The 25,398-nt window shown below is 47.7% G+C and overlaps 1 protein-coding gene across 5 annotated transcripts in view; it reads left to right on the forward strand.

Moving 5' to 3' along the window:
* Positions 1–25,398, forward strand: part of GLI3 (GLI family zinc finger 3) — a 281,417-nt gene that overhangs the window by 132,563 nt on the left and 123,456 nt on the right. For 4 of the 5 annotated variants that reach the window (XM_053897676.1, XM_053897677.1, XM_053897679.1 and 1 more), the window contains one exon: positions 24,553–24,658. In XM_053897676.1, the coding sequence (XP_053753651.1) occupies positions 24,553–24,658 (106 nt within the window). Of the gene's footprint in view, positions 1–9,419; positions 9,810–24,552; positions 24,659–25,398 lie in introns of those variants that run through there. The other variant, XM_053897680.1, reaches the window with a different exon arrangement.

Below are 25,398 nucleotides of genomic sequence, written 5' to 3' on the forward strand. Positions count from 1 at the left end.
AAAAGGATCCAACGAGATAGTATGGGTAGAGCACTTAGCACAGTGCTTGGCCAGAGCGTAACGGCTGAGAAAAGAGTCACAGAGAGGTTTGCCAATTATCTTGGGTCACACGGAGCGACTGTCGGAACTTGGATCAAAGCCACAATGTTTGGCCCCTAGCCCTGCTTCCTTTTTAATAGGATACATTTGATCTTTGAATTATTTCACTGAATCTACTGGAGATTAGATAAGAAATTCAGCTATTTATGGCACCATGTGGCTGTACGGATATGTCCACAGAGTTTTGATTGTCCTGCTTCAAGAAGTGGGGCTAATCCCTCCTCCTCAAGTAGGGGGATGGACTTAATGACTGTTCTAGCAAATGGAGCAGGCGGGAGTGAGGGGAGGTCATTTCTGACATTAGGTTACTCAAGGATGATGGCTTTCTTCCAGGGTGGCTCTCCTGCACTTTCTTGGCTCGTTCTCTCTGGGGCACACAGCCGCCCTGCCTTGTCCTGAGGTCACTTAGGCTGCCTGTGGAAAGACCTGGACAGACGCAGGAACCTGGCCTGCTGGCAGCTCCACAAGTGAGTGAGGAAGCACCTCATCCCCAGTCAGGCCCCGGGGTGACCGTGGCCCAGGTGGACGGCTTGACCACGGCCTCATGAGCGCGCCTGAGCCTGAGCCTCCCAGCTCAGCCACCCCCACCCACGTTCCTTACCCACCGAAGTCGTGAGACAGTAGGTGTTTGCTGGTTTAGGCTGGTTGAGCGTGAAGAGATCTGGTTTTTGCTGCAGCGTATAATTAATGCAGGGTCTAATCTGCAGGATGGAGCTTTTGAAGCCTTTCGGGTTTGGAATTTGGCGTGTGCTGCGCTATGCCTCAGTTAAGCATCACGGCACCGGTGTGGTCGGTCGTGGAGACGGCACTCCGTGTACCTGTAACTAGGGAGTTTTTAGGACTAGGCTTTGGGAAGGCCCTGCCTGACTTGGGCAAGCCAGAGCAGGACTGGCCTGTACTTGCAGTTCACAGGCCCATGTCCCAACCTTCCCTAACTCACCTCCTCAGCAGAAACATTTAGAATCGTAGACAACCTAATCATAGGCATTGGATGAGAATTTGGGGTTACCTGACCCAGAGCCTGCCTTCAGCCAGATAAAGAGTAGTCTCCTGACTTTCCTGAGGAGTCCCTGAAGTGATTCGCCCAAGCCGCTCTGGCCCCTCAGCGGTTGGGCTGGGTGGTTTTCTTCTCACCTCAGCCAGGGTTGTTTGATTACTGGCACCAAAAACTGATCCCAATTCTTGCACCAACAGGAGTTTCTGGGATGACGTCAGAAGCCAAAAACGGTCCAAAAATCTAGTGAAGCAGGTGGCGTTAGTGGCCAGGAATGGTCAGCTGGGCCCTGAGGAGGGATAGTCTCTTGTGGGTGATGAACTGTGGCCACTTCTCCTTCCCCCCTCCCTTCACCCAAGTCTCAGGTTCCCAGAAGAGACCTCGGCTGTCAGGGCCCGGAGCCCTCGCTGTCCTGAGGGTGAGGCTCCTAGAAAGCCCACCTACCATAGAGGAGTCCTTCCCCAAAGGAAATCAGAGTTCTTTGGGAAGAAGAAATGGATGCTCCACAGCCAAAACTATGACAGAAGCCTACTGTATGTGCTTTGCTCTCCTCAGATTTTCTGAGAATTTTTATCTTGTTTCTTGTCAATATTCATCATTGCTTCTGCCCAGGAAGAGAACAGAATGAGGACTTCTCTTCAAAACCACAGCATTTCCAAAGACTGCCATGACAAAGTACCACACACAGGGTGGCTTAAAACACAGATGTTTACTCTCTTACAGTTCTGGAGGCTCGGAGCCCCAAATCAGGGTCCCCAGTCCCTCGGAAACCTCGCCTTCCTTGTCTCGTCTTCAGCTTCCAGTACCCCAGCTGTTTCTTGGCAATGGCCGCATTACTCCCGTGTCTCCTCCTGCCTTCCCGTGGCCCTCGACCTGTCTGCGCCCTCATCTTTGAAGGACACTAGTCCTGCTGGTTTAGGGCCCTCCCTAGTGACCTGATTACTTTTATAAATAGTTGCATTTCAGTATAAGATCCCATTCACATATTCCACGGGTGAGAGCTTTGACGTATCTCTTCAGGGGACACAATTAAACCCATGACAACAGGTGACTTATAACCTTCTAATAATTCTGCAGCATAGAGGCTGGACACACGCTGCTGGATAGTTATAGCCACCAAGGGTCTTCTCAGGTGCTCTGGCTGTACTGGACAGCTCCGGAAAGCCTGGCTTTTAGCTTCCTAAGAAAACACTTGCGGCGCGGTGTCCAGTGGGTTTTGATTGACTTGGCGTGTTAACTACCCACTTGCTTTGAGAAAGCTGCCTGTGTTTAGGCTCAGTGGAATAGTGTGTGAGAATGACACAGACTTTAACCCGTAATTGAATGAGGAGTTCTTCATTACAAAGACATGTTGATGCCGGTTACAAAGAAAAAAGTGGATTAGCACGAAGGTGGGGAATCGTGCCCATGCAGAGAAGGTATCCTGGCATGAGCATGCTTTCCACAGAAGCTCCTAGAATATCGGGCTCTGTTTTGAAAGTGGTTTTTCTGTTTTAACTTTTCAAATACTGTATGTTTATTTGTAGAAAAATTTGACGTTATGGAGGGAAAGAAACCTACTAAAAATCATTGTTACAATTAACCTAAAAAACTATTCATTGTGCCCTGTTTTATGTACTGAGTCATTCATTGGTTGGTGGATTACTGGTTGCCATTGAATTCAGAGGAAGTAATCATTCAAGGTTAGTGTTGTGATGAGAGTGAAATCTTGGTTTGCATTTGTACCTCCTACCCCTAATTTTTGGCATTCACCGTATGAAACACGAAGTTACTGTTGACACAGCAACTGGTTTTTCTGAAAATGGCATGTCCCGGGGATTCCCAGTGTGGGCCATTTGGAAGCTGGTGAAGGCTGGTCTTCTGGGGCAAAGCTTTCTCAGCCTCTGCCACCGGTGCTCTGGACATCACCATCCTCTCCAGGTGGGGTGGTGGCTTTGGTCCCAGGAGGGAGTGCATTATTTTCATAAGTGTCCCACCATTAGAGTTCAGGAGTATGCACCTTGTGTTCACCCAAGCTTAAGTGTCCCAGCCTCAAAACGTGTAACAAGACTGAGTAGGAATTGGCTATGACAATTGTGGTTCATCCATTTCTGGAGCCAGGCAGGATGGAGAGAGTCCTGCACCATCCTCGTCTTGGTCTCGGTGCTAATTTTGCTTTCTCTTGGGGTAGCTGAGCAGTTGGGCCCATGACGGCATTAGGGACGTTAATTTTTGAGTCAAAAGCACCGTTACAGACGAGGCATTACGATAGTTCCAAATGGCAGGATGGAAACGGACACAGCACTTTCAGGTCATAGAACACTTTTATATACATTATCTCATTTTGCTTAGGATCCCTGAAATGGCCTGTGGGTGGGTGCGGCAGGTTTTATCCCCGAGAAAATGGATGTTCAGAGACATGGCTGATCCCGGGGGACGTCCTCAGGGCTCTTTGCCACACGTGGCATTGGTATGCCACGAAGCAGAAATGGTTCACCTTCCTGATTCTGTAGGTGAGGAAATTGGGGCTCAGAAGTCTCAAGAGGGAGGGCTCCAGAGGTCTGCACTGGTAAGTTGCTGCAGTGGAGCTAAAACTTAGAGCCATTAGGATGGACGTCTCTGCAGTATATTGCGCAGGGGCACAGAGATGAGGGGACATGCACTTTTCTGTCCAAGCATTTGGATTGGATAAATGAGTGCTGAAGAAGGCAGATGCAGGCATATTTGTGTGCATTCCAGCCCAGCGTTCGGAAGGGCATCCAGCAGTTTCGTCACTTCTCTGTGGGTGGCACCAGGAGGCAGTGGGAAACAGAGGTGCCTTAGAGCCCGACCTTCTGGGTTCAGAGCCTCACTCTTGCGCTTTCTCGTCCACATGGGCACCGAGACCGTGGGCCTGTGCTTAGCCTCTCTGAGCACGAATCTCCTGATCTGGGAAGAGAAAATAATACCACGTGTTTCCTGGGATTGTTGTGGGAATTGAACAAGGTCAATCAAATTCTCAGAAATGGGCTGGGCACGCAGTAAGTGCTCGACAGATGAACTTGCTTCCCTTGAGTGTCTGGCGTAGAGCGTATCAGACATCTCTGTTCCATCGGGTTCTGCAGGGTATCCTGGGAGAACATGGCAGGAGCAGCACTGGGACCCTTTCTTTACTCAGAGGTTGTCATGGAAAAGGGAGTTAGGCTTACAAAGACGAGTTCTGTGCCATCACATAATTATTCACTTCAGGGTGCAGAAAATGGCATGATGATTTTTAAAAAGTTATATTTTCTTCGAATTTCAAATCTCCCTGGAGGCAGAAGGCCTGGGAGAGACATTTTGTTAGAATTCAGATTAATAAATGGAGCTTGCCAGATAATCTTGCCAAATAATGTCTGAGAGGGGAGATCCTGGCTGACCATGTCCTCGGCCACTGAAGCCTGGGGTGTTATCCCCAAGCTCCTGGCCGAGGAGAGGAAGGAGGGCTGCTGATGCCCCGGGAGGGGCTGGTCTGTCCCTCCAGCAGTGACCGGCCCCTTTACTGGGAGTCTGGGGCCTGTGGGACTGGGAACGTCTGGGGTCTGATGCCTGGTGATGCCTCACATCTCCCCCCCCCCCCCCCCGCCCCACGCCTCTCCATCTTCCGGGGCGAGTGACTGTCTCTAGTAGGGTGGCTGTGACAGATGCTGTGGGAATTCGGAGTTTGGGATAATGAGCTGTCATATGTCATTTCACTTAAACACAATAATACAAATATTTTGATCAAACATTTTCTCCAGCTGTTGAGCGAAAGCAATAAAAGCAGCAGGGAGTGCCAGTGAATTCTCTGTTTCCGAAACGCTTTACCCTCTAAAAGCTGTTGCCTATTAACTCTTTCTGCCTCTGTGTCTTCCCGCTCCTTTCCCAGCTCCTCTGATCTCCCACAGCGTGTCCGGGACCGTAAATAAAAAGACTGAACTCAGGGCCGTGAAAGGGATGAAATTGTCCACAGCTTTTATTAAACGTCCCTTCTGCCGGGCTCAGAGAAGCCCCCGCTGCTGCCCCTTGGTAAAACCCGCTGGGCCTCTGGCCCCTGCAGCCAGCACCCAGCACCCCCACCTGCCTCTGCCCCACTGCTGGGTGCAGTCCCCTGTCTCTGGGCTCATGTCCGGCTTTTAGACAGCTGTCTCTGGGGGGCACCTGGTGCTTGGCTAGAATCTGGTTTGACGGTGGATTTCTACTGTAGATTTCTGTTTCATTCTCTTTGCTCTCCCTGGCTCTGATCTGGCTCCTCAAATCCCCGCCTCCTTTCTCTGCAGGCTGAGAGCATCTCAGGGGGGAAAGGAGGTACAGTTGTGGGCCAGGGGTCCAGAGGGACCCAGGAGCACAGGCTCCTGGCTGATTTCAGCAATTCCTTTTGCCAGTGGGAAAGAAGCAAGGAGCGTCACTATTCTGAAGGCATCCTTCAAGCCAAAACTCCTGAAAGCAAGGGCCTAGTCCCTACCTTAAAAACAAACAAACTATGATCTCAATTTTATTTTATTTTTAAGTTTATTTTACTTATTTTGAGAGAGTGAGCGTGGGAGGGGCAGAGAAAGAATTCCAAACCCCTGATACGGGGCTCGAACTCACCAACCGTGAGATCATGACCTGAGCTGAAAGATCACTTAACTGACTGAGCCACCCAGGCACCCCATATGGCCTCAATTTTAAAAGAGGCGCCTCTGACTCAGCCATGCTGCCGGGTCTGACATTTCTCAAGTGAGCCAGGGATGGGAACAGATCAGGTCCTTGACCCAACAGCTCAAAGTCAGCCCCTTCCCTCCCTTTCTGGGGAATGAATGGGGCTAACCTGCTTCCTGTTCTGGCCTGGTGACAGGTGCCATCCCCTCCACTTAGCACTCAGTCAGGTGCCTCCCATCTGTAAACAAAGTGAAAACACCCACAGGCAGCTCTTCCCTGGATGTCCTTTAGCCACTGTCTGGTCTCTTACCCTCTCTTCTCTCTCAGGGGCCACGTTTCTGAGGGTGTGGGAGGGCGTCTCTATCTCTTCTGTTCTCTCAACCTCCCTCACTCCTGCGGTGTGGTGCACAACCCCCCTGCGTCCCAGGCAGCCTGGCCTCTGTGCATTTTGCTTGAATCTGCTTCCTCCCTTGGGCTCTTCCAAACCACTCACTGCTGGTTTTCCTGGGTCTCTGATATTTCCTCCTCACACAGCCCTGCTTTGTCCTCCTCTGTTCATCTCTAACGATTGGCCTTCCCCCAGGTGTCCTCCTGTCCTTCTGTACCCTCTCCTGGCCAGTTTCACTCCCTCTGATGGTTATCGGCTGCCCTGTGGGTGTACCTCCGGTCTCCAGGCTGGACTTGGCTCCGGAATTCCAGACGTGGACCCACCTCAATCCAGGCATCTAGCTGGAGCCTGGATGCCTTGGTTTCCTCAAACCCCACCCGTCCCAGATGGAACCGTTCTCCACCTGCCTCTCTTTGGGGCCCCTGCCTGCCTTTCCTCTTGGCCCCCCCGCACCCCCAGTGCCATGGAAGAGAGACCTTAGGAATCTGCCATCCGTCCACCCTTGTCCCTCATGCCTGTGCCCCATCATCCTTCTTATCTATCCATCCTCTGCCCACTCATCCCCACCCCCAATGAGCCTGTCAATCTCTTACTCCTCACCGAGTTCATCCTGCTGCAACCCAATCTCCCTTACCACCTAGCCAGTACTTCCCAAGTGCCCCTCGGTCAGTTCCGTCTCTCCAGGGACACAGGCACGGTCTCATTTTCTTCCATGCGGCTCTGGGGCAGTGGTTCTCAAAGTGGGTCCCCTGACCAGCAGCATCAGCACCACCTGGGAACTTGTTAGACCTGCAAGCCCGCCCTGCCCCCCGCCCCCCTACTGAATCTGCAGCTCTGAGGGTGGGCCCAGTAACTGGCATTTTAACAAAACAGCCACGTGTTTGGAGCCACACTGAAGTTGGAAGACCCTGCTGTGAAACAACCCCCAAGATCCTTATAGGTCCCCAAGCTCAGCCTGCTGCTCTATGTCCCCTGTTCTGCAGGTCCCCTCCCCAGGCTCCCACTCACCTTTTTTTTTTTTTTTTTTTTTTACTTTTTATTTATTTTTGAGAGAGAGAGAGAGAAAGAACACAAGGTGGGGGGGGGCAGAGAGAGGGAGAGAGAAACCCAAGCAGGTACCACATTGCCAGTGCAGAGCCCGATGTGGGACTCGAACTCAAGAAGCTACGAAATCCTGACTGAACCGAAACCAAGAGTTGATGCTTAACTGACTGAGCTACCCAGGGGCCCCGACCCACTCACCTCTGTAACAAGGCTTTTCTTGAAGGAGAAAAGGCTTCTCTGACCCTTTTCCTTCCTCTCCACCCCGCTACCCATTGCTCACCTAAGTGCCGTCTTTTCTCCAGGACTTTGAGCTGGGATCCTTGTGACACGTGGGTCCCTGTGCTCCTCTTGGGCGGAAGGCCTGTCAGGCTCTTCCTGTCCACAGGGCCCACACAGCCCCTGGGAAACAGCGGTGCCGGGAATCGATTTTTACTGGTTCGCCTTCTACCAGCCGGTTCTGGAGTCCTGAGGCGGTGTGTGACTGAAGCAGTCCAGAACAATTCCTGGTTCTCATTATCCTATCTAAAATTTGGGGATTCAGAGTAATTGAAGAAGTGAGAAAAAAATTGTGCCTCGGCGACGAAGCAGTTATGTGAAGGGTGTATACGTGAAATGGGAACATCGTGAAAAACTATTGTGACTTGCTCCTAAAACTTCCTTTCAAACCCAGATGCCTCTTGGGCTGTCTGTTCTCGTTTTCCGCTTTACTTCTTCATTCCTTTCCGTTTTCCTCAATAGGATGAGATGGAAGTAAAGTTTTGGAGGTGTTTTCCTATAGAAAAGAAGGGCATTATGTTTGGCTCTTGGTCCCGAGTTTATTCGAGAATGTGGCCCTTCCATGATTTTTTCTTTCTTTCTTTTTCTTTTTCTTTCTCTTTTTCTTTTTCTTTTTCTTTTTCTTTTTCTTTCTTTTTCTTTCTTTTTCTTTTTCTTTCTCTTTCTCTTTTTCTTTTTCTTTCTCTTTCTCTTTTTCTTTTTCTTTTTCTTTCTCTTTCTCTTTTTCTTTTTCTTTCTCTTTCTCTTTTTCTTTTTCTTTTTTTTTTTAACTCCATTGAGGACCTCTGGCTTTGGATAGGAAAACACGCAGGCTTTATTTAGGGGGCACAGAGATTTGTCATAAAGCTCTAATCCATGAGCAATCCCTTACTCTTAAGATTCTGTGTTATTGTGTTTCTTTTTTCTCTTGTAGATTTATTACATTAGCGCTTAATTACTCTTCATGACAGTATTAAATTTCATGAGTGATTTATAGTTTTAATAGAGACTTGTATGATTTATTGCAGTTGGCATTTGAGGTTTACCAACTTCTTAAAAGCCATGAGTACCAGAATTGCTTAATCTGACCCTGTCCAGCACAACCACAACATGGGCGAAACCCCAGATTCAAGTGTAATAAGATGATGCCTGCACCGTCCAGACCGTTTTCGTTTGATGTTACAGTTTCCTGTTATGATATGTGTATATGTGGGGGGCGGTCGTGGGGTGGGGCCGGGGGTATATGTGTGTTCTTGAAGAAGAAAGAGAGTGGAGTCCTTCTGTTTTTTAAATATGCGCCCCAAATGACTTCCTGTGCTCTTGCTCTGGGTGGGTGGGAGGGTGTGATGTGAGGCCCTGAGGTACACTGGCGTGGGGGAAGCTGGTGACAGGCGTGGGGCTCTGTCTCCATCTGCAAAGGGGTTCTGAGGCCAGGCTGAGGCATCTGGCTGGAGCAGTGGGGGCTTGCCTGCTGTCCCACAGGTGGCTTCAGGTTTCAAGGGCCACTGACCCTCTCCGCTGTGGGGTCCCTCACAGCTGCCAGAGAGGCACTGGCTCTAATCTGCTCATGATCCTTCCCGCAGGCCTTACCGTGTGCCCCAGGTGTGTGCTGGGAGGGCCCAGAGCTGGGATCTTCGAACACACTCCTGTCCTGGTCCCTGTCCCGAACTTTCTGTCTGTCGGTGCACCCACTTGTTGCCCGGGAACGCGTGTCTTTCCCAGGCACAGCACTGCAGCTGTTGGTAAAATGAATTGTTTCAATGGGATGTTACTTCATTGTTTTAAACCAGGGGTAGCTGCTCACTTTGGTGTTTTCCCAGATGATTTTATTGACTTGAACTTCTAGAAAAAAGGTGTGCCCTCCCTGCTCTGCCTTCTCCCGAGCAGCCCTGTGGATAATCCTCTAGGGCCCTCAGCCTCAGGGCAGATAATCTCTTTGGGGTTATCTGTTAATTACCAGTGAATGTGTGAAGTATTTGTGAAAGGGCTTTTGAAGTGAGTTCCACGCGCTGCTGCCCGGGCTTGAGCGCCAGGCCCCCCGTTTCCTGGGCGGAGGGTTTCCCGGCCCAGCTCGGTCCCCCTCAAGTGCTGGTATTCTCTCGCTAAATTGTTTGCCTTTCTAATGAAGTGAACTGTTTGTTTGACTCTGCTGTGGAAGGTATTTAACCGGGACTAAAGTAAACGTTGGAGACATTCAAATAAGCCATGCATATCTGCTTTGTGAAGGGAAGGAAAACAGTCTGGCCTCGCTCCCCTCCGGGAAGAGTCGTTAAGGAACTGTTGAAATGATAAACGGAGCCCAGCGAGCGGATATTGCGGGGCCGGGCTGGGGCTTTGTGCTTGCCCTGGCGGGCCTGGGAATTCCTCTGCCGAGGCCACAGGGGAGGAGAAAGCCGTTCAAGTCTTGCAGTTAGTAATTGTGATTTATTTATGTGGAGAGGGACTTCTGCTTCATTCAGTCTTGATTAAAACCAGCCAATTAGCCCTCAGGATGGCTGGCGGATGGTGGGGCGACTCTGTTAGCAGTAGGGGAGGCTGGCTAGCCAGAGAGGGTCTCAGTGGGGACCGCCTGCATCCTCCAGGGCCAGACATGTTGTGGACCTGCAGCCTGCTGAGCTGGGTCCCTGAGGTCTGGGAGAAGTGTCTGAGGCGCTGGGGCGACTGGACCAGAGGTTGTGTGGCTGAAATAAGGGCCCCCCAGGAGGAAGGCCCGCGCCATTCCCGCCTCAGGCCGGGGTGGAAGTGGGCTCCTAGGGATAGCTGCGTGGATGGATGAGGAGGCCTTTGAGCTGCTGAAGCGGCAGGATACCTGTGAGGGGAATTATTGCTGTACTCAAGGTGAGCTAGGTGATTTGTGGGGCCTACTGCCAAAAGAAAAATGGCGGGCCCCTGCTCAAAAATTGTTAAGAATTTCAAAATGGCAGTGGCGGAACATTAAAGCAAGCGTGGGCCCCCTGAGTGGGGGCCTGGCTCACGCTTGTAGCTCAAGGAAGGGCTCTCTGTACCTGAGGCCAAGCTTTTGCCAGTTCCTACCTGAATGCCCTTAACCTCCTCTCTTCTCTCACCCCTGTTCTCTCATTTGTGAAATTCACAGAGCAATCACCTACTTCACCGAGTAGTTGTGTAATACAATTTTGCAGCTGTGTGAAAAGTGGGGCACGTGGGTGGCTCAGTGGGTTAGGCGTCTCACTCTTGTTTTCGGTGTAGGTCATGATCTCAGGGTTTGTGAGTTCAAGCCCTGCATCGGGCTCTGCGCCGACAGTGGGGAACCTGCTTGGGATTCTCTGTCTCTCTCTCTCTCTCTCTCTCTCTCTCTCTCTGCCCCCCTGCTCCTTCTCTTCCCCTTTCCCCCCCACCACCCCTCAAAATAAATAAACTTAAAAAAGACTTTAAAACTATGTGAAAAGTGTTTAGGGTAATCCTTAGCACACAGTAAGTCCTCAGTGAATAATCATAGCTATTTGAATGTTCTGTGGTTGTTTTGTTTTGTTTTGTTTTGTTTTCCTTTTCTTTTCTCTCCCCTAATGGTTGAGCTGGCAACCTTGTGTGGCTAATCTGGAATTCAGGGGACAGAGTTGGGTCTTTGCTACAGAGCTCACTGAGAAAGGCATGGAGAACCCTTCATGTGGCTTACCAGTGAAGGCTTGAGTGTAGGGGGAAACTTGGGCTGAACAATCAGATGAGGTCTGAAGTTGAAAGTATCTGTGTAAAGGTGTTGACTCTCCATGTTTATTTGGATGTTGGTATTGAAGAAGAAGCACTTAGGATCAACACTAATGCCTTAAATGTGAGTACTTTAGGAGTTATGAACCACCTTCCCCTGTGTCACTTGGCCCTTGGACAACATTGTGGAGTAAATAGGGCCGGGTCTTACTGGCTTTTTTATGTGGGTAAAAAAAAATACGATTATAGTCATTACTGTCATTTGTTTCTATGTAAATCTATAAAATATGGTTTAAAGTGGGAAGCATTTTTAGCTGTGTGGACAGAGGGAGAGCAGCCATTTATTGTGGGGAGGGTGTACCTTGTAGGTACTGCCCTATAAAGGCAGCCACATGCATTCATTATTCAGTGTGCTAAATGTTTGGCCTTCTGATTTTGGACAAGGGGAAACTGAGTGGGAAGCATGGCTTTTCTAAAATCTCCTACGGGATGGGTGATAAATTTTGTGCAACTAGACATTAGCTCCAAGATGACCAGTAGGTTACCATCAACTTGGTCTATTTCGTGGAATCCGTTTTTAAACCCATGCTTTGGGGGCGCCTGGGTGGCTCAGTCAGTTAAGCATTTGACTTCAACCCGGGTCATGATCTCACGGTTCATGAAAAAAAAAAAGATTTTTTTTTTAAATAAACCCATGGTTTGTTTTAAATACATCGAGATTCTCAAATTATCGTTCTTGGGGTCTTTATTAATACTTACAAACAGCAAAGGGTGAGAAGCAGCCTTGCTGTCTGGAAATGTGTCTAGACTCCTCTCTGGCAAGTGGAAACTCACTGAGAAAAGTGTAGGATACAGTCATCTTTGGAAGGGTGTGTCCACCATTACCAGGGGTGATGCATGTCTATGTATTGAGGCCATAGTCCCTGGGGTTTTGGGGTACGCAGGTATACCAGGTGTTGATATTGACTCCAGAAGTAGATCATGTTCTCTGCCCTCAGAGGGGAAGAAGAAATGGACATCATTGAATTTAGACACCTACTAAGTGTAGTTTGTAAAGGCTGGGTCCCATGCAATTGGTCTAGAAGCCAGGGTTACTTTGGAGAGAGGGAAGAGAGGACCCAGGGGGAGATCACATTGAGAGCCTGGGCCTTTTTAGACAAGGTGACAGCTGCCACGTCCTGATGGAGGGCCCAGGGAAGAACCGGCCAGTTAGATCACCTTCTGAGGCAGTGCATCTCTCCAGGATCGATGCAGAGGTTCGAGGTAGGATGCAGGCCGGTGGGCCATAGGCAGCCTTGGCAGCAGTTGGAGAAGTGACCAGGCGAGCTTGGGCCTCAGGGAGAGAGATGCAGGCAGCAATCTCAAAGCCCCTGCTGAGTGAAAGTAGTCTTAAGACCATTGGCCTCTCTGGAAAGAGGTGTCCCTGGGGTGCCTGAGTGGCTCCGTGGGTTAAGCATCCGACTCTTGGTTTCGGCCCAGATCATGATCTCACAGTTTCATGAGTTCGAGCCCTGTGTCGGGCTCTGTGCTGACAGTGCGGAGCCTGCTTGGGATTTTCTCTCTCTCCCTCCTTGTCTGCCCCTCCCTGTCTTGTGCCGTCTCTGTCTCTCTCAAAATAAACTTAAAAAAAATTTTAAATCAAGGGTCCCAGACAGTGCCCAGCTGAATAGACTAGAAGGTTTATTGACACCCCCATTTATCTACTATTACCTCAGTTGTAAAGCAGAATGGTGGCAGTTCGAATTCCTGGTGGACGTTTTTGGGCAGTTTCACTTGTCTGGACAGTAGGAAACATGGAGGAGACGAGGGAAGCGAGTGGCCTCTGTTCTCTATAGGCATGATGAGGAGTTGTACCAGAAGTTTGGGGTGCGAGGTGCCTCTTGCCTGCAGTACAGTTTAGACATCCAAGGACATCACTGTGAGAGCAGGTACTTCTAGAGACAACAAATCGGAGATAATCTGAAATTTATTTAGCAGCCCCAAAGGAAGTAGGCTAATAATCAATAAATAGGAAGTCAGATGAGATGGTGACCAAGGAAGGGCAGCCGACAAGAGAGGAAGTCCCACTGTGAATTTTGGCGAGTGGACCTCGGAGTTGTTCTGAATCCACATGCGGGCAGCTCTGGGGGTTTTTATCTGCACACCCAGAATGGACAGCAACGGTATACACGATGGACCTTTGAGGGCATTCCCTTCTGTTATGCCCTCAGCGTGGGGGCCGTGCACGGACAGTGGACGAGGCAGGTGAGAGGTAAGGTGAGTGACCCTGCTCGTCAGGGGCTGACAGGACACACTGCCAGATAGCCACTGTTCCAGGAGGGGTGGAGAGAGAGTTCAGGCATGAGGTTATGATGACCTTAAATAGATTTTGATTTTTTTTCCTTTGAATTTCATCCTTCCTGGGTCCCTACTATCTGTGTGATGAGTTGATAAGCTCAGCTTTATTCATGGACCAGGGAAAGTCTCAGGCATTGAGCGTTTCCACACTTTGGTCACCTCCATCGTTACTGATGGGGATGCCATGGCGGTCAATGCCATGTTAATAGAGCACTGTTCTTAAGCAGAAAGATGTTTCCCTCAAGTGATGCCATTTGATATATGGTAACGTGGCCAATGTCTTTGTACGCATGTGCAAAATATGTGCCTAATAGCTCTTCTAGGATTGTGGAGGAAGTAGTAATATAAGAAAAATGAAGAACGTTTCAGTTCTTGCATTCCTAGGAGCCAAAAAATGTGAAGGAGATTTTTTTTTTTTTTTTTACCCTATTGGCGGTGGATTCTCCCCCTTCTCTCTCATTTCCTTGCTCATCCCTGCAAGGGGATCACTTTGTGTGCTTTATTATTTTACAATCATGGCGAAAGAAGCACTTAAAATAAACTCTTTGCCTAAATGCTTTGTGTGCTCCTGCTTCACGAGGCTTCATAGACAGTGAGGATTCAGAGTTTAAGGAAAGTAGAGCCTTTCAGTGTTCCCGGTGTGCAATAAATGTGCTGGAATTTCAATGGATTCCAAAGGCGTAACAATAATAGCATTAAGAGCTGGCCAGCGCCTTTGATGTTATTGACAAAAAGAGGGAGAGTGTGGGCAAAGGGGCCCCTGTCATTTTCTGTCCTGAGCTTTTAAACTTTTGACCTCCAACCTTTTGTGTCAAAGAGCTTTTTCCATATGGGTGTTAGCCCTCTCAAGTATCCTGAATTCACTGAAGCATCAACATTTTCTTGGCGGGAAAAGGACATTCGGCATCTTGGAAAAGGCCCAACGTGGGGAGGGCATTGATTTCTGAGCATCCGCCATTGTCCGCTCAGCCTGCAGCGGGGTGGGTTTGGATGGGGGCTTTGAGTGCCCACATGAAGTGACTGGCTGTGCGGCAGGCAGCCCTGCAGGGCCGAGATGATGTTGCCCAGGGCATGCAGGCATCCCTCAGGAGGTGGCCCTGTGCATGTTCTGAACGTGGGCAGCACCTGGAATCCTGCACAGGGAGGATTGCAAAGAGATGGCAGGTGCGTCTCTGGGTTCCCCTGCTTTTGTGGGAAGGCCTGTGCGGTGATGGAGCAATCTGCAGCCCCCACGTGGGAGTCTGGCCTGGTCCACCGCTGCCATTGCGTGACCTCAGTTTCCTTCCTTGTCTTCCCTGCCTCCTTTACCTTTCTTATAATAAATATTTATGGGGTTCTGACACCCCACCTGGCCCCATGCCCAGATAGCCTGGGATGGAAAGCGGACAATCCTGATCTGACAGTGTGCCTGCCAGGACAGGGACTCATTTCCTTGTCTCCTGGCATGGTAGTGGGACAGAGTAAGCGCTTGTCTTTTTTGGGAGCGGTTATCTCCCACAGCCATGCCTACAGCTCAGTCTTGAGTGGTCCCGTACTTGTGCAAGGGAGACCGCTTGCGTAGGGGCACAAGGGCCGTCTGAGAGCTTAGAGTCTGGTGGGAGAGGCAATGACCGAGCACGAGCAGGTGCAGACAGAACTGCACAGGTGGTTCCACCCCACCTGCATGCCGGAGAAGGGAAGAAGGAGCAAATATTCCGTATGAGGGTCCCTAGGGAAGCTTCACTAAGCAGGTGGCATTTGCATGAGTCTTGAAGACAGAGTAGGAGTTGAGCAAGAGGGCGTTTGTTCTCGAGTGAGGGGACAGCGTCAGAAACAATGGATGGCTGCGCATGGGAGCACTAGCATGGGGGAGTCTCTGGATGCAGCCAGGTTACACGGGGCCTTGACTGCCCCTGGGAGGTTGTATTGGATCAGGAAGGTTCTCCTGGGTCACTGCAGACTTTGGGGAGAGGGAGGGACATGGCCACTGTAGGTTTTAAGGATATAAGTCTGGAGACGTTAGTTTAGATAAGAAATGATAAAAAGCTTGAACTCTTGACAGTGTCAGTAGAGTCTCAGAGCGCTGGCTTTGGAGCGAAAAAGACACTGGCTATGTCATGCTCTCCTGCGTTTGCCTGGACAAGACCCGTAACCATCTCCCTTGTCTGGAAGAATGGGCATATTCTTCATACCTGCTCTCCAGGGTCTTAGGAAGGCAGAAACGAGGTCGTGAGTCTGACTTAGTACAGCACCTGACACGTATTCAGCTATTCAGTGAATTGTACTTACACTTGCGATTGGTTTCATTATTAGTAATCACCGTTCGTGGGGGAAAACTTTGGAAGACCTTTGGGGATTGGTTGATGGGAACTAGAAATGGGGTGGATAGTGGACTTTAAAGTCGGGGGGAGGGGAGAATCAATAATCTACTCTTCAACAGTTTCTTGTCTGATACTGAGCTGAATATGTGCTGCATTTATTTCTTATTGGCTACAAAGACACCATCCAGCCCACCCTTGAGGTCACTCCTGGTTTTCCATTGCCATCAAAATATTTCTCAAGTGGACTCGGATGGGTGGCCCTCTTGGATTAGTGGCATCGTCCTGTGCTGTGGGACACGGAAGACACAGGTAAACTCCCTGATGCTCCGAACGTCGGCCCCCCTTCTCCTCCCAGGAGGGACTGGGTTTGTGTGCCAGAGAGCTCCTCGAGTTTCCTACTCTAGAAGCAGGATTGACACTCCAGTTGGGGCTTCATAGTGCCTGGAATTCTGCCACCTCCAGTGTGCTCTGCCAGGAAAATTGAAAGAGCACCAACAGGGTGCCTGGGTGGTTCAGTTGGTTAAGCATCTGACTCTTGATTTCAGCTCAGATCATGATAATCGCGGGTTCGTGAGTTCGAGCTCCGTACCGTCCTCTACACTGACAGTGTGGAGCCTGCTTGGGATTCTCTCTCTCCCTCTCTCTCTCTCTTTGTCTGACCCTCCCCCCTCCTGAGAATAAATAAATAAACCTAAAAAAAAAAAAAGAGCATGAACTTGGATCACAAGGCCTTAGTTTTATTCAGCGTTGGGTAGGTCTTCTAATTTTCTGGGCAGATAATGGAAGTTTTCCTTCTTAATTCTCGGGATTATCATGATAATAGGGAATAAAGCGAAACAAGACTGAGGGGAATAATAATAAAGCTTTGGAAATGATTCTTAGGGTTGCCAAGAGCATCCCATGAGGAAATGTGTGTAAGTTTTATAAAATATAAAGCAATGTATTCCTTTGCTATCACATTTCACTACCTGCTTCTGCTAATTTTGCAACAGTCAAAAAGTGGAGTTTTTGAGTAGATTGATTTTGGATAGGATACAACTTCTAGACCTTACCTTTGTTGATTAATTGTTGGCTTGCTAACTAAACCAGGCAACTTTTTGAGTCCATTGTGTCTCCAAGGCCTCTGTAGTTAGATCTGAGATACCAAACATTTTTCCTGCAAACATTTCATCCTCTGCTTTCATTTTATCGGCATTAAATCCTACTGTACATTTTTGGAGCTATGAATTTGGCTTTTGAATTGTGCTGCACAAATAAATGGTCATTGATAGAAGACTTTGTTATTAGTAATCAATTACCACCTTTTAATTTCCAGGCTTACTGATCGTCACTGGAAATACACTGTTAGCGTATTTCAAAGTAAATGGATTTGTCACTTTTAATGTCACTTTTAATGATTCCTTGTATGTTGTCACATGATTTCCCTCAGAGAATTCCATTTAGGCATGATGGCTGTGAACCATCTCTCATTTCTCTGTGCTGCTTTTTCTTCTGTTTATTTTTTCTCTCCTATCCTGGCAGGAAAGCGAGAAACAACAATGTCATGGATGCACATATATGGGATCATAGATAGGCAAGACACATTCCAGAGGGTGGATGGAAGGATTCCATTGGTTGGCCAGTAGGTAGATGTGGTCTGTTTCCGCCATTGGGAATCTAGTGGATAAGATTTGTGGCTGAGAAATGTGCAAAGGCTTGCTGATGAAGGAAGTCAGAAGGAACCAAAAAGGAGAGAAATCAGCCATTTTATTTGTTCATTACCCAGGACACGTTTGAGGTGGTAAAGGCAGAGGGCTATTTGTCATTTTCTCGTGGAAATACATGATTACGTTTGTTTGGAAGCATGGTGTGGATGGATTATGGTATGACCGGAGTGTAGTGCTGGGTAGCATCGAGGTCTAAAATATTAAGTAATATGCCTATGTGCTTGCATGGAAGAAATGATAGAAAGATTGCTATTTGAGTAGTGGGGAATACCCATAGAAACTGATACAAGAGGGTTCAGGAATGTTGGATAGTTGCCAAAAATAAAATTGATTGGGTTTTAGAAATAGTCTAGTTTTTGTTGTTTATTAGCTTTCTATGAAATTTTGTGCATATGTTACTTAGTTTATAAGGAAACAAGTTTGCAAGTGTAAATGATTATTGCTGCTACTTGCTAGATTTATAGTCAATTTCATCCATCATCGTGCTTATCTTAGAATTTATTTAGCATAGGTTTTGCTAAAATCACTGGATAAGTATCCCTTTTCAGAATAATTATTAGCATGGAAACTCCTACTATAAAGATGTTTTTAAGTGACACAAAGTGACATATAAGTACTTCACATATATAGTGTTGTCACTCCAAAACTACATGGATAGGAGAGAAAAATTGGCGGGCGGTTTTTCCGAAAAGTAAGAATCTCAGAAAATTACTTTGTTGTGGTATTCTAGGACAGGGTCCATCAAACGATTTTTTGTAAAAGGCCACATAGGTAACATGTGTTCTCTGTCATAACTAGTCAACTCTGCCATTGTAGTGTGAAAGCAGAAATAAGCAATTTGTAAGCAAAAGAGCATACGTGTATTCTAATAAAAACTTTATTTGCAAAAGCTGGCCCACACACAGTAGTTAGCAGATCCCTCCCATAGCATATTCTTTCCAAGTTAAGGCTCTTGCCATGGTATAAAGTGACAAAATAATCTTTTTAAAATTTTTTTAAGTGCAAGACATCTCTGTGGATTTCTAGATTGTATTAGAACCAACTTCTTAGAACTTGCACCACGCTCCGGAAGGCCTTATAAACAAGATGATATACACTAATGACACTGGAGATGTTTCTGGTTCCATTTCACATTCATGTAAGACCAGAAAGAAGATTCCTCTTGCTCCATGGGGTGAGTCCACTGGGCGAGTTTTCAGCAGGTTCACAGCTGATCCCTGTGGGATGCCACTCTTAAGATTCCACTCATTGCAGACTAGGAGAACCATAGACTGCCTTGTTGTTCTGCACATTCCTGGTCAGGTGTCCCTGGGGTGTCCCCAGGGGCTAGATCATCTCCTTTCTGGTGCCATGTTGTTCATAAGCATGTTCCTGCCCATGGGCGGGAATACAGGGATTTTTGTGTGAAGGAGCCTGGGTGTTAAAGTCCGTTCACTGGGTGATGCCTCCTTCAGGCCACTGAGCCCAGGCAAAGGTCTTGCAGGCGTCTATGTGATGGTTGGAGATGCCCAAAGCAGAAGAGGGGGAGACAAGGCCCTGGTAACTCTTCACCATCTCACTGGAGGAGGAAGGGTCTCTCTCTCTCTCTCTCTCTCTCTCTCTTTCTCTCTCTCTCTGTCCTCCTTGAGACCTCTCATTTGGTAGTCACTGGGTGATTATTTCGGTTCTGGTATAGTGGATGTTGGCCACGTGGGGTTTTAATGATATTTTTGCTGATGATAGGCAAATGAGTGAATCTGGGGGGACTGGACATTCCTACGGGCAGGGTTTACCCTAATGACAGGAAAAATAATCTCTAGTTCCGTTCTCGAATAACTTCCGAAGTCAATGTGCAAACGCTTTCAGTATTTAAATAAGCCAGGAGAACTTGGGCACTTTGCTCTTGTGGGCCCTGTGCTATTTCCTGGGTACTTTCGGCCACTCAAGTGCCATCTGGTGAATCATCTCCTTTAGGGCACAAAGTGAGCCTACTTTGATCTCTCTTTTTTAATCTACGATTTTTATATGGAAATTTCAAGCCTTAAAAGGCAGTTTTCCAGAATGGCATCTAAGAGATCTTCCAGCCTGAGGATACTAAAACTATTTTCTGGGGAGAAAGATGCAACTGAAGATAAATCTCCAAGTGTCTTTCTCTGGCTACAGGTTTTATGATCAACCCAGGCTGTTGTGCAGAGACCTAAAAATCAATGCCTCTCATTCCTAATGAGATCCTTAATGCGCAGTATGATGACAGGCAGCACGAAACCGAATACCGACGACGATACCCAGCACAAATATTTTTACTATGCATTTCCATTTAAACGCGTGTCAAGCCAATTACATATTTATGGGGTTTAAAGACTATTGCACTGGAGCCTCGGATAACACACACTCTTCAAGTCTCGGTTTAGTAGAAGAGGAATTTTAGTCTAATAGTCAAGCCTCTTGCAAGCATGCAATAAATCATCTTTGCAACCATAAGCATGTACAGTTGACTGCTTACCGCGGCTCTGCAGACTCACCCCCACCTGGTAGAATTTTAATTCCCTCAGTAAAATTGATTCCACCAGTTCTGCACATTACTCTCCCTGTCTTCCATTTAGCCCGTTAGTTTGCTGACAGTAGAGTACACAGCACTTAGCAGCGGGTTTGTGGAACCATCAGTCAGGAAATTGTATGATAAATAGGAGGCAGCCAGGTTTAGTGGCACTTCCTTCTGCTCCAGCAGTTTTCCCCTGACTTTGGAAAAGTCATCATGTGGTGTTTTGTCAAGGGCCAGAACAGGAGATGGCCGCGGTGCGGTGACTTATTGCACATACACTTGAGTTATGATGTGCACAGCTGCGCTGCTCATGTGTAAATAATAACCCGTGAGGGGGATAATTATGGTGGCTGCTGGCGACACGGGCCTGTGCTTGTCGCGTGGGTTTTCTTGGACAGCTTCTTGGGCCCGTGATGGAATATGCTGCCGATCGTCCGCGCAGAGGCGACGAGCCAAGAGGCAAGGAGAGCACCCAGCGTTGGAGGATTCGGGAACTTTTTTATTTTTGAGAAATGTGTTAGGGTCGATGTCACGTGATGCCACGGGTGTTACAGCACAGGATCGAACCCTTTTTTTCCTTCGTCGGTACCGTGCAGCTGTGCTCAAGCATGTGTCGAGCTGGAAGAGGGATGTTCCATCGCAGTTTCCCAGAAAGTAGCTTCCGAGGTGTGGTCTCCACAGATAAGCGACCCACAAAGTGTAATTGTTTGCACAGATGTTCGTTAGTCCAGGAGAAGTTATTTTAGACTAAATCAAAAGGGAAACAAATAGAAACTGTAAAATACTTAAACTGAGGCCAGATGTCTTTGCTCAAGTCCGATGAGATCCATTAATTTTTGTTCTTTATTTACCCTAATTCCAGAACGCACAGTTCGCAGATTTCCTTAGGACATAAACAATCACATACTTTCAGTCAGAATTAAATTTTTAAGCTCACCAAACACCAAACTCAACAGTGAGAAATGACTATAAAATGCCCCAATAATTGTGTCTTCTGTTTTCCTCTCAAAATAGTTTTGCGGCCCTGGGCCGTTTGCTCTTCGGTTCTGAAAGAAGGAGGGAGGGAGAGAGTAAGAGTGAATTACAATCTTGTTAGACACACTAACTTCTTGAAAGTGAAAAGGTGGCAGTGCCTTTCAGATGTCCACAATAGCCCTTCCAGGTTTTCTTGGGGAGGAGATTTTTATGCTGCTTGGGTACACCCTTGATTTTATAGGATTAACAGGTTGGTCTTCGCCTGTGTGCACATAATCACTGCACTTCATTATCAATACTCAAACGATAAGGAGTGTTACACTTCCTGGATGTCTGAGGCAGATACCGAATGTGGAATAAATCCACACGTTTCGAGCCCCGCGTATATGAAAAATGTGGATTTGCGCCCTGTCGTAATTCATCGCTGAACCCACATAGAGAAAATCAGATACGGTCGACACCCACTTATCTGGTGGAGAGAATTTAATCACGCAGTCCACGGCCAAGAGCCAACAAGGAGAGAAGTGAAAAGATCCTCCAGCTCTGATGTGTTCGTCACAACGTCCCTCACCACGGCCATGGAAAATGTGTAGGAGAAAGTCTTAGGAGGAGGGTCAGACTCTGTGAATGCTTGACTTAAACACAGTGCTAGGGGGTTTGTTTCTCTGATTGCTAAGAGCTGATGACGGTGTGCCGAGTTTGAAGTCTGCTGGAGGCCAGCACGTTTGCAGGAGCAGCGACCCCTAAGAGGAGAAGAGAAAGAAGAGCCGCCCCCATGTCTGGTGGCCAACTGCTTTATCTGACTGGAATCTGACTCATTTAGGCCTGTTTCAGAATTTAAAACCAGGAAATATTTTACTGAATGTGCGTCAGACCTTCAAGCTAGTGAGAAAGATTGCTGCAGTCGATTGTATGTTGTTTGCAGAAGGATGGATTAATTTTCATGGAAAATGGTTATGTGAGGTCGGACATTTTGGCTCTGCAGGATGACTGACTTACGTGGCACACTGAATGTGACAACAGTGTGGGGTAAACTTTCCCACTTAGCATTCCAGCTACCAAGATTTGCATTACAAAAGAGCAACTCCCACATCCTTTAGATTTAAGTCCTAAGTGGTGCACTTAAAATATAATTGATTTTTCAGGGTGCCTGGGTGGCTCAGTGGATTGAGTGTCCGACTCTTAATTTCGGCTCAGGTCATGAGGTGGTGGGTTCAAGTCCTGAGTTGGGCTCCATGCCAAGCATGGAGCCTGCTTATCATTTTCTTTCTCTCCCTCTGCCCCTCCCCCCCACCCCCAGCTTGCTCGTGCTCTTTTCTCAATTTAAAAATTGTATATATTATTGATTTTTCATGTGGAATTTATACAGTGTCTTACACTTTGTTGTATCGCAGTGGCAGTGCCCTGACCATACCAGGATGATGCCTCCTCTCCCTATTTGCCACTCCTCCCACCTTCATCTTACAAGGAGCACAGGATGCAGTCAGTAATTGACCTTTCTGTTACAATATTCCTCTTCCAATCCCACAAGTTTTCTAAGAAATGTTCCAAATCTGGTGGAGCCATAGCTTTGGGCACCACCTTGGTTCGGTCAACACTGCGTCAATGGTTTTTCACTCTTACTATATTTTTTCCTCATAACCATACTTGTAGATTCTCAAAGGAAGGCAGCCAGGGCAAAGTTCAACACAAGGGAAGTAAGATTTCATAATTTTTTTTGTTTTAATTTTTTTTAACGTTTATTTATTTTTGAGACAGAGAGAGACAGAGCATGAACAGGGGAGGAGCAGAGAGAGAGGGAGACACAGAATCTGAAACAGGCTCCAGGCTCTGAGCTGTCAGCACAGAGCCCGACGCGGGGCTCGAACTCACGGACCATGAGATCATGACCTGAGCCGAAGTCGGACGCTTAACCGACCAAGCCACCCAGGTGCCCCTTCATAATTTTTTTTAAACCTCATTATAGGGCGCCTGGGTGGCTCAGTCCGTTAAGCATCTTGGCTCAGTTCATGATCTCACGGGTTTGTAGGTTCGGGCTCTGTGCTAACACCTCAGAGCCTGGAACCTGCTTTGGATTTTGTGTCTCCCTTTCTCTCCACCCTTCCCCTGCTCACTCTCTGTCTCTCTCAAAAATAAATAAACATAAAAATTAAAAGAGTTTATTATGTTTACATTCTAAGAGATGCTTGTTGAAGAAAATCTAGAAAAAAGAGAAATGCATAGGGAGGAAAATGAAAAAACACCTAAAGTCACCCCATGCGCACCTAATACTCGGATATGGGGACTTAATGCAAATCCACAGTGTGGGTGCCGGTCTGTGTTTGGCACAGCCCCCCATTCCCCACTTAGAGGTTCTGTGTCACTTCTTCCAGCCACCACTCAGAACCTGTTCACAGCGCCTCCCTTGGGATCCTCTGGCCACCTGCTACCTCAGGTTTAGGCAAAACCTTCAGATGTTTGGAAAATGCTTGAAGCCCTCCCGAGGCACCTCTGGTGTGCACATCAATTCCCAGGGAAGATTTGGGGCAGTAGCAGCAGGATGGCTCTGTGCAGGCTGCCAGGACAGACACGTGTGGGAGATAATATTTGAAGAGAGGCTTTGGCGTATTTGCCGTAACGCAAGGCTCATCACCGTGGAGACGCATCTTCGCTCCGTCACTTTGCTTCTTGAAACTCAGGGAAAACTCGAGTACCAGCCGTGCTTCTAAGAATAAAATGCGGCAAAATTCTCTTCAGCTTTTGCAGTGAATCACTATTTAGGAAAAAAAAAAAAAAAAAGCCCTTGATGAGATTTGTAGGAGACCGTGTGCTTACGTTACTATCGTGAAGTAGAGGAGCGGCTGGAAGTAAGTGCACACACAGGAACCCAGGAAACTCTAAACACCAGCCTAAGCAGGAGGGAGGCTGGTCGGGGTCCAAGGTGAATGTCAGAGCTGTGGGGGAAGCATTCCTCTGTTTGCTCCCAGCCTCTCTTTGTCAGTCTGAGAGGGGTCAGCTCACCTCTTCCGGCCAGGCCCTGTAGCATTTCTCTGGCTAGCCTATAGATTGGCTGCCCTTGCCCTTGTGTGGGACTGTGGAGGTCTGGCCCAGGACGGGAAGGAGGAGAGCATGCATTTAAACTTTAAAATAGTGTGTGTATCATACACTTATATGTAAGTGTAGACATAGCGTGTATGTAGACCCATGCATTCAAGCAGGGACTTTAGAAAATACTGCTTCCTTTAAAAAGCATCAGGGATATGGGAGAAGTGAAGCTAGTATGTGTATTACATCGTTGTCCAAATTTCACTTGACGGTACAATTTAAAAGAAAGTAAGAGTCTTGTCGTCCGTTCCTTTTGGTTTTGTGGCTCCCTCCAGCCCTTGTGCTTCTCTGGGCTTTCTCCCAGGGTGGAACACACATTACTCCCTGTTCTTACTTTCCTGTCTGGGTTTACTGCATTCCTAGCCTCCACCTTCTCAGGTGCCGTGCGCTCGGTCATACTTCCGTAGTACCCGTAGCCTCATAATGCACTTAAAAGAGTTCTTCCACAAATTCTTAAAGTGGACTCCACCCAAGTTGTCAAGACAGTATAACGGTGTTGTGTCGTGGGCTGGGATTCTGTTTCAGGGTGTTCCTCTTACCCATGTTGGATTTTCGTTCTTTTTCAGACCCTTCTCATCTCTTTCCTGCATTCCACCCTCCTGTGCCGATTGATGCGAGACATCATGAGGGGCGTTACCATTATGACCCGTCTCCGATTCCTCCATTGCATGTGTAAGTAATAAAACTTTACCCTTTAATGAAGCAGCACGGGATACTAGCTTTTTCTGTCTCACGACTTTTTGTCAACAGCGCAGCTGCTGGGCTTTGAAGGTGTAATAGAAGTGTAAGATTTACTTTTGAAATACGGCAAGCCTATCTGTTCCTGGACGCACTGAAGCAAATCCCCGTTGCTTCCTGAAGAATGCCTATCACACTAGGTGGCTGGCAAGTATTCACTATATATTTTGCTGACGTGTGTTCTGTGGGCTGTAAATACTAAATTAAAAAAGTAGGGCCCTAATGGGAAGTTACTACTCAGAATATGGATCTAGGAGAGATTGGGTTTGAAGTTTTTCCCGCTAAAACCTGGAAGTCCTGTCCCAGGGCTCGCCAATGAATTGTAATGAAAATGCTGTGGTAAATTTTCATAGCGCCCCATGGTGCGTCCACCAACAGTGACTTGACGGATGGGAATGTCTCTCAAACAAAATGGCACGTGCGATCGCTCACGCGATTTACACAAAGATAAGAGGAAAGCATGACTTTGATAACATACATTAGAGAAGAAAGCAGAACATTTTGTGGAAATAAATATTACCTTACTCAGGTTAGGGGTAAAAAGAGTATTCGGCTTGCAAACTGCAATGCTATTTTTTTGGTAGTCATGTCCAGAAACATTGTCAGATACCGTAATTACTGGAGCTGCGGTCTGGGAGGGGCTCTCCCTTACTAATGGCCTTGATATATACATC

The sequence above is a fragment of the Panthera pardus genome, unplaced genomic scaffold (genome assembly GCF_024362965.1).
Source record: "Panthera pardus isolate Hobbes unplaced genomic scaffold, ASM2436296v1 HiC_scaffold_8, whole genome shotgun sequence".
Lineage (NCBI taxonomy): Eukaryota > Metazoa > Chordata > Mammalia > Carnivora > Felidae > Panthera > Panthera pardus.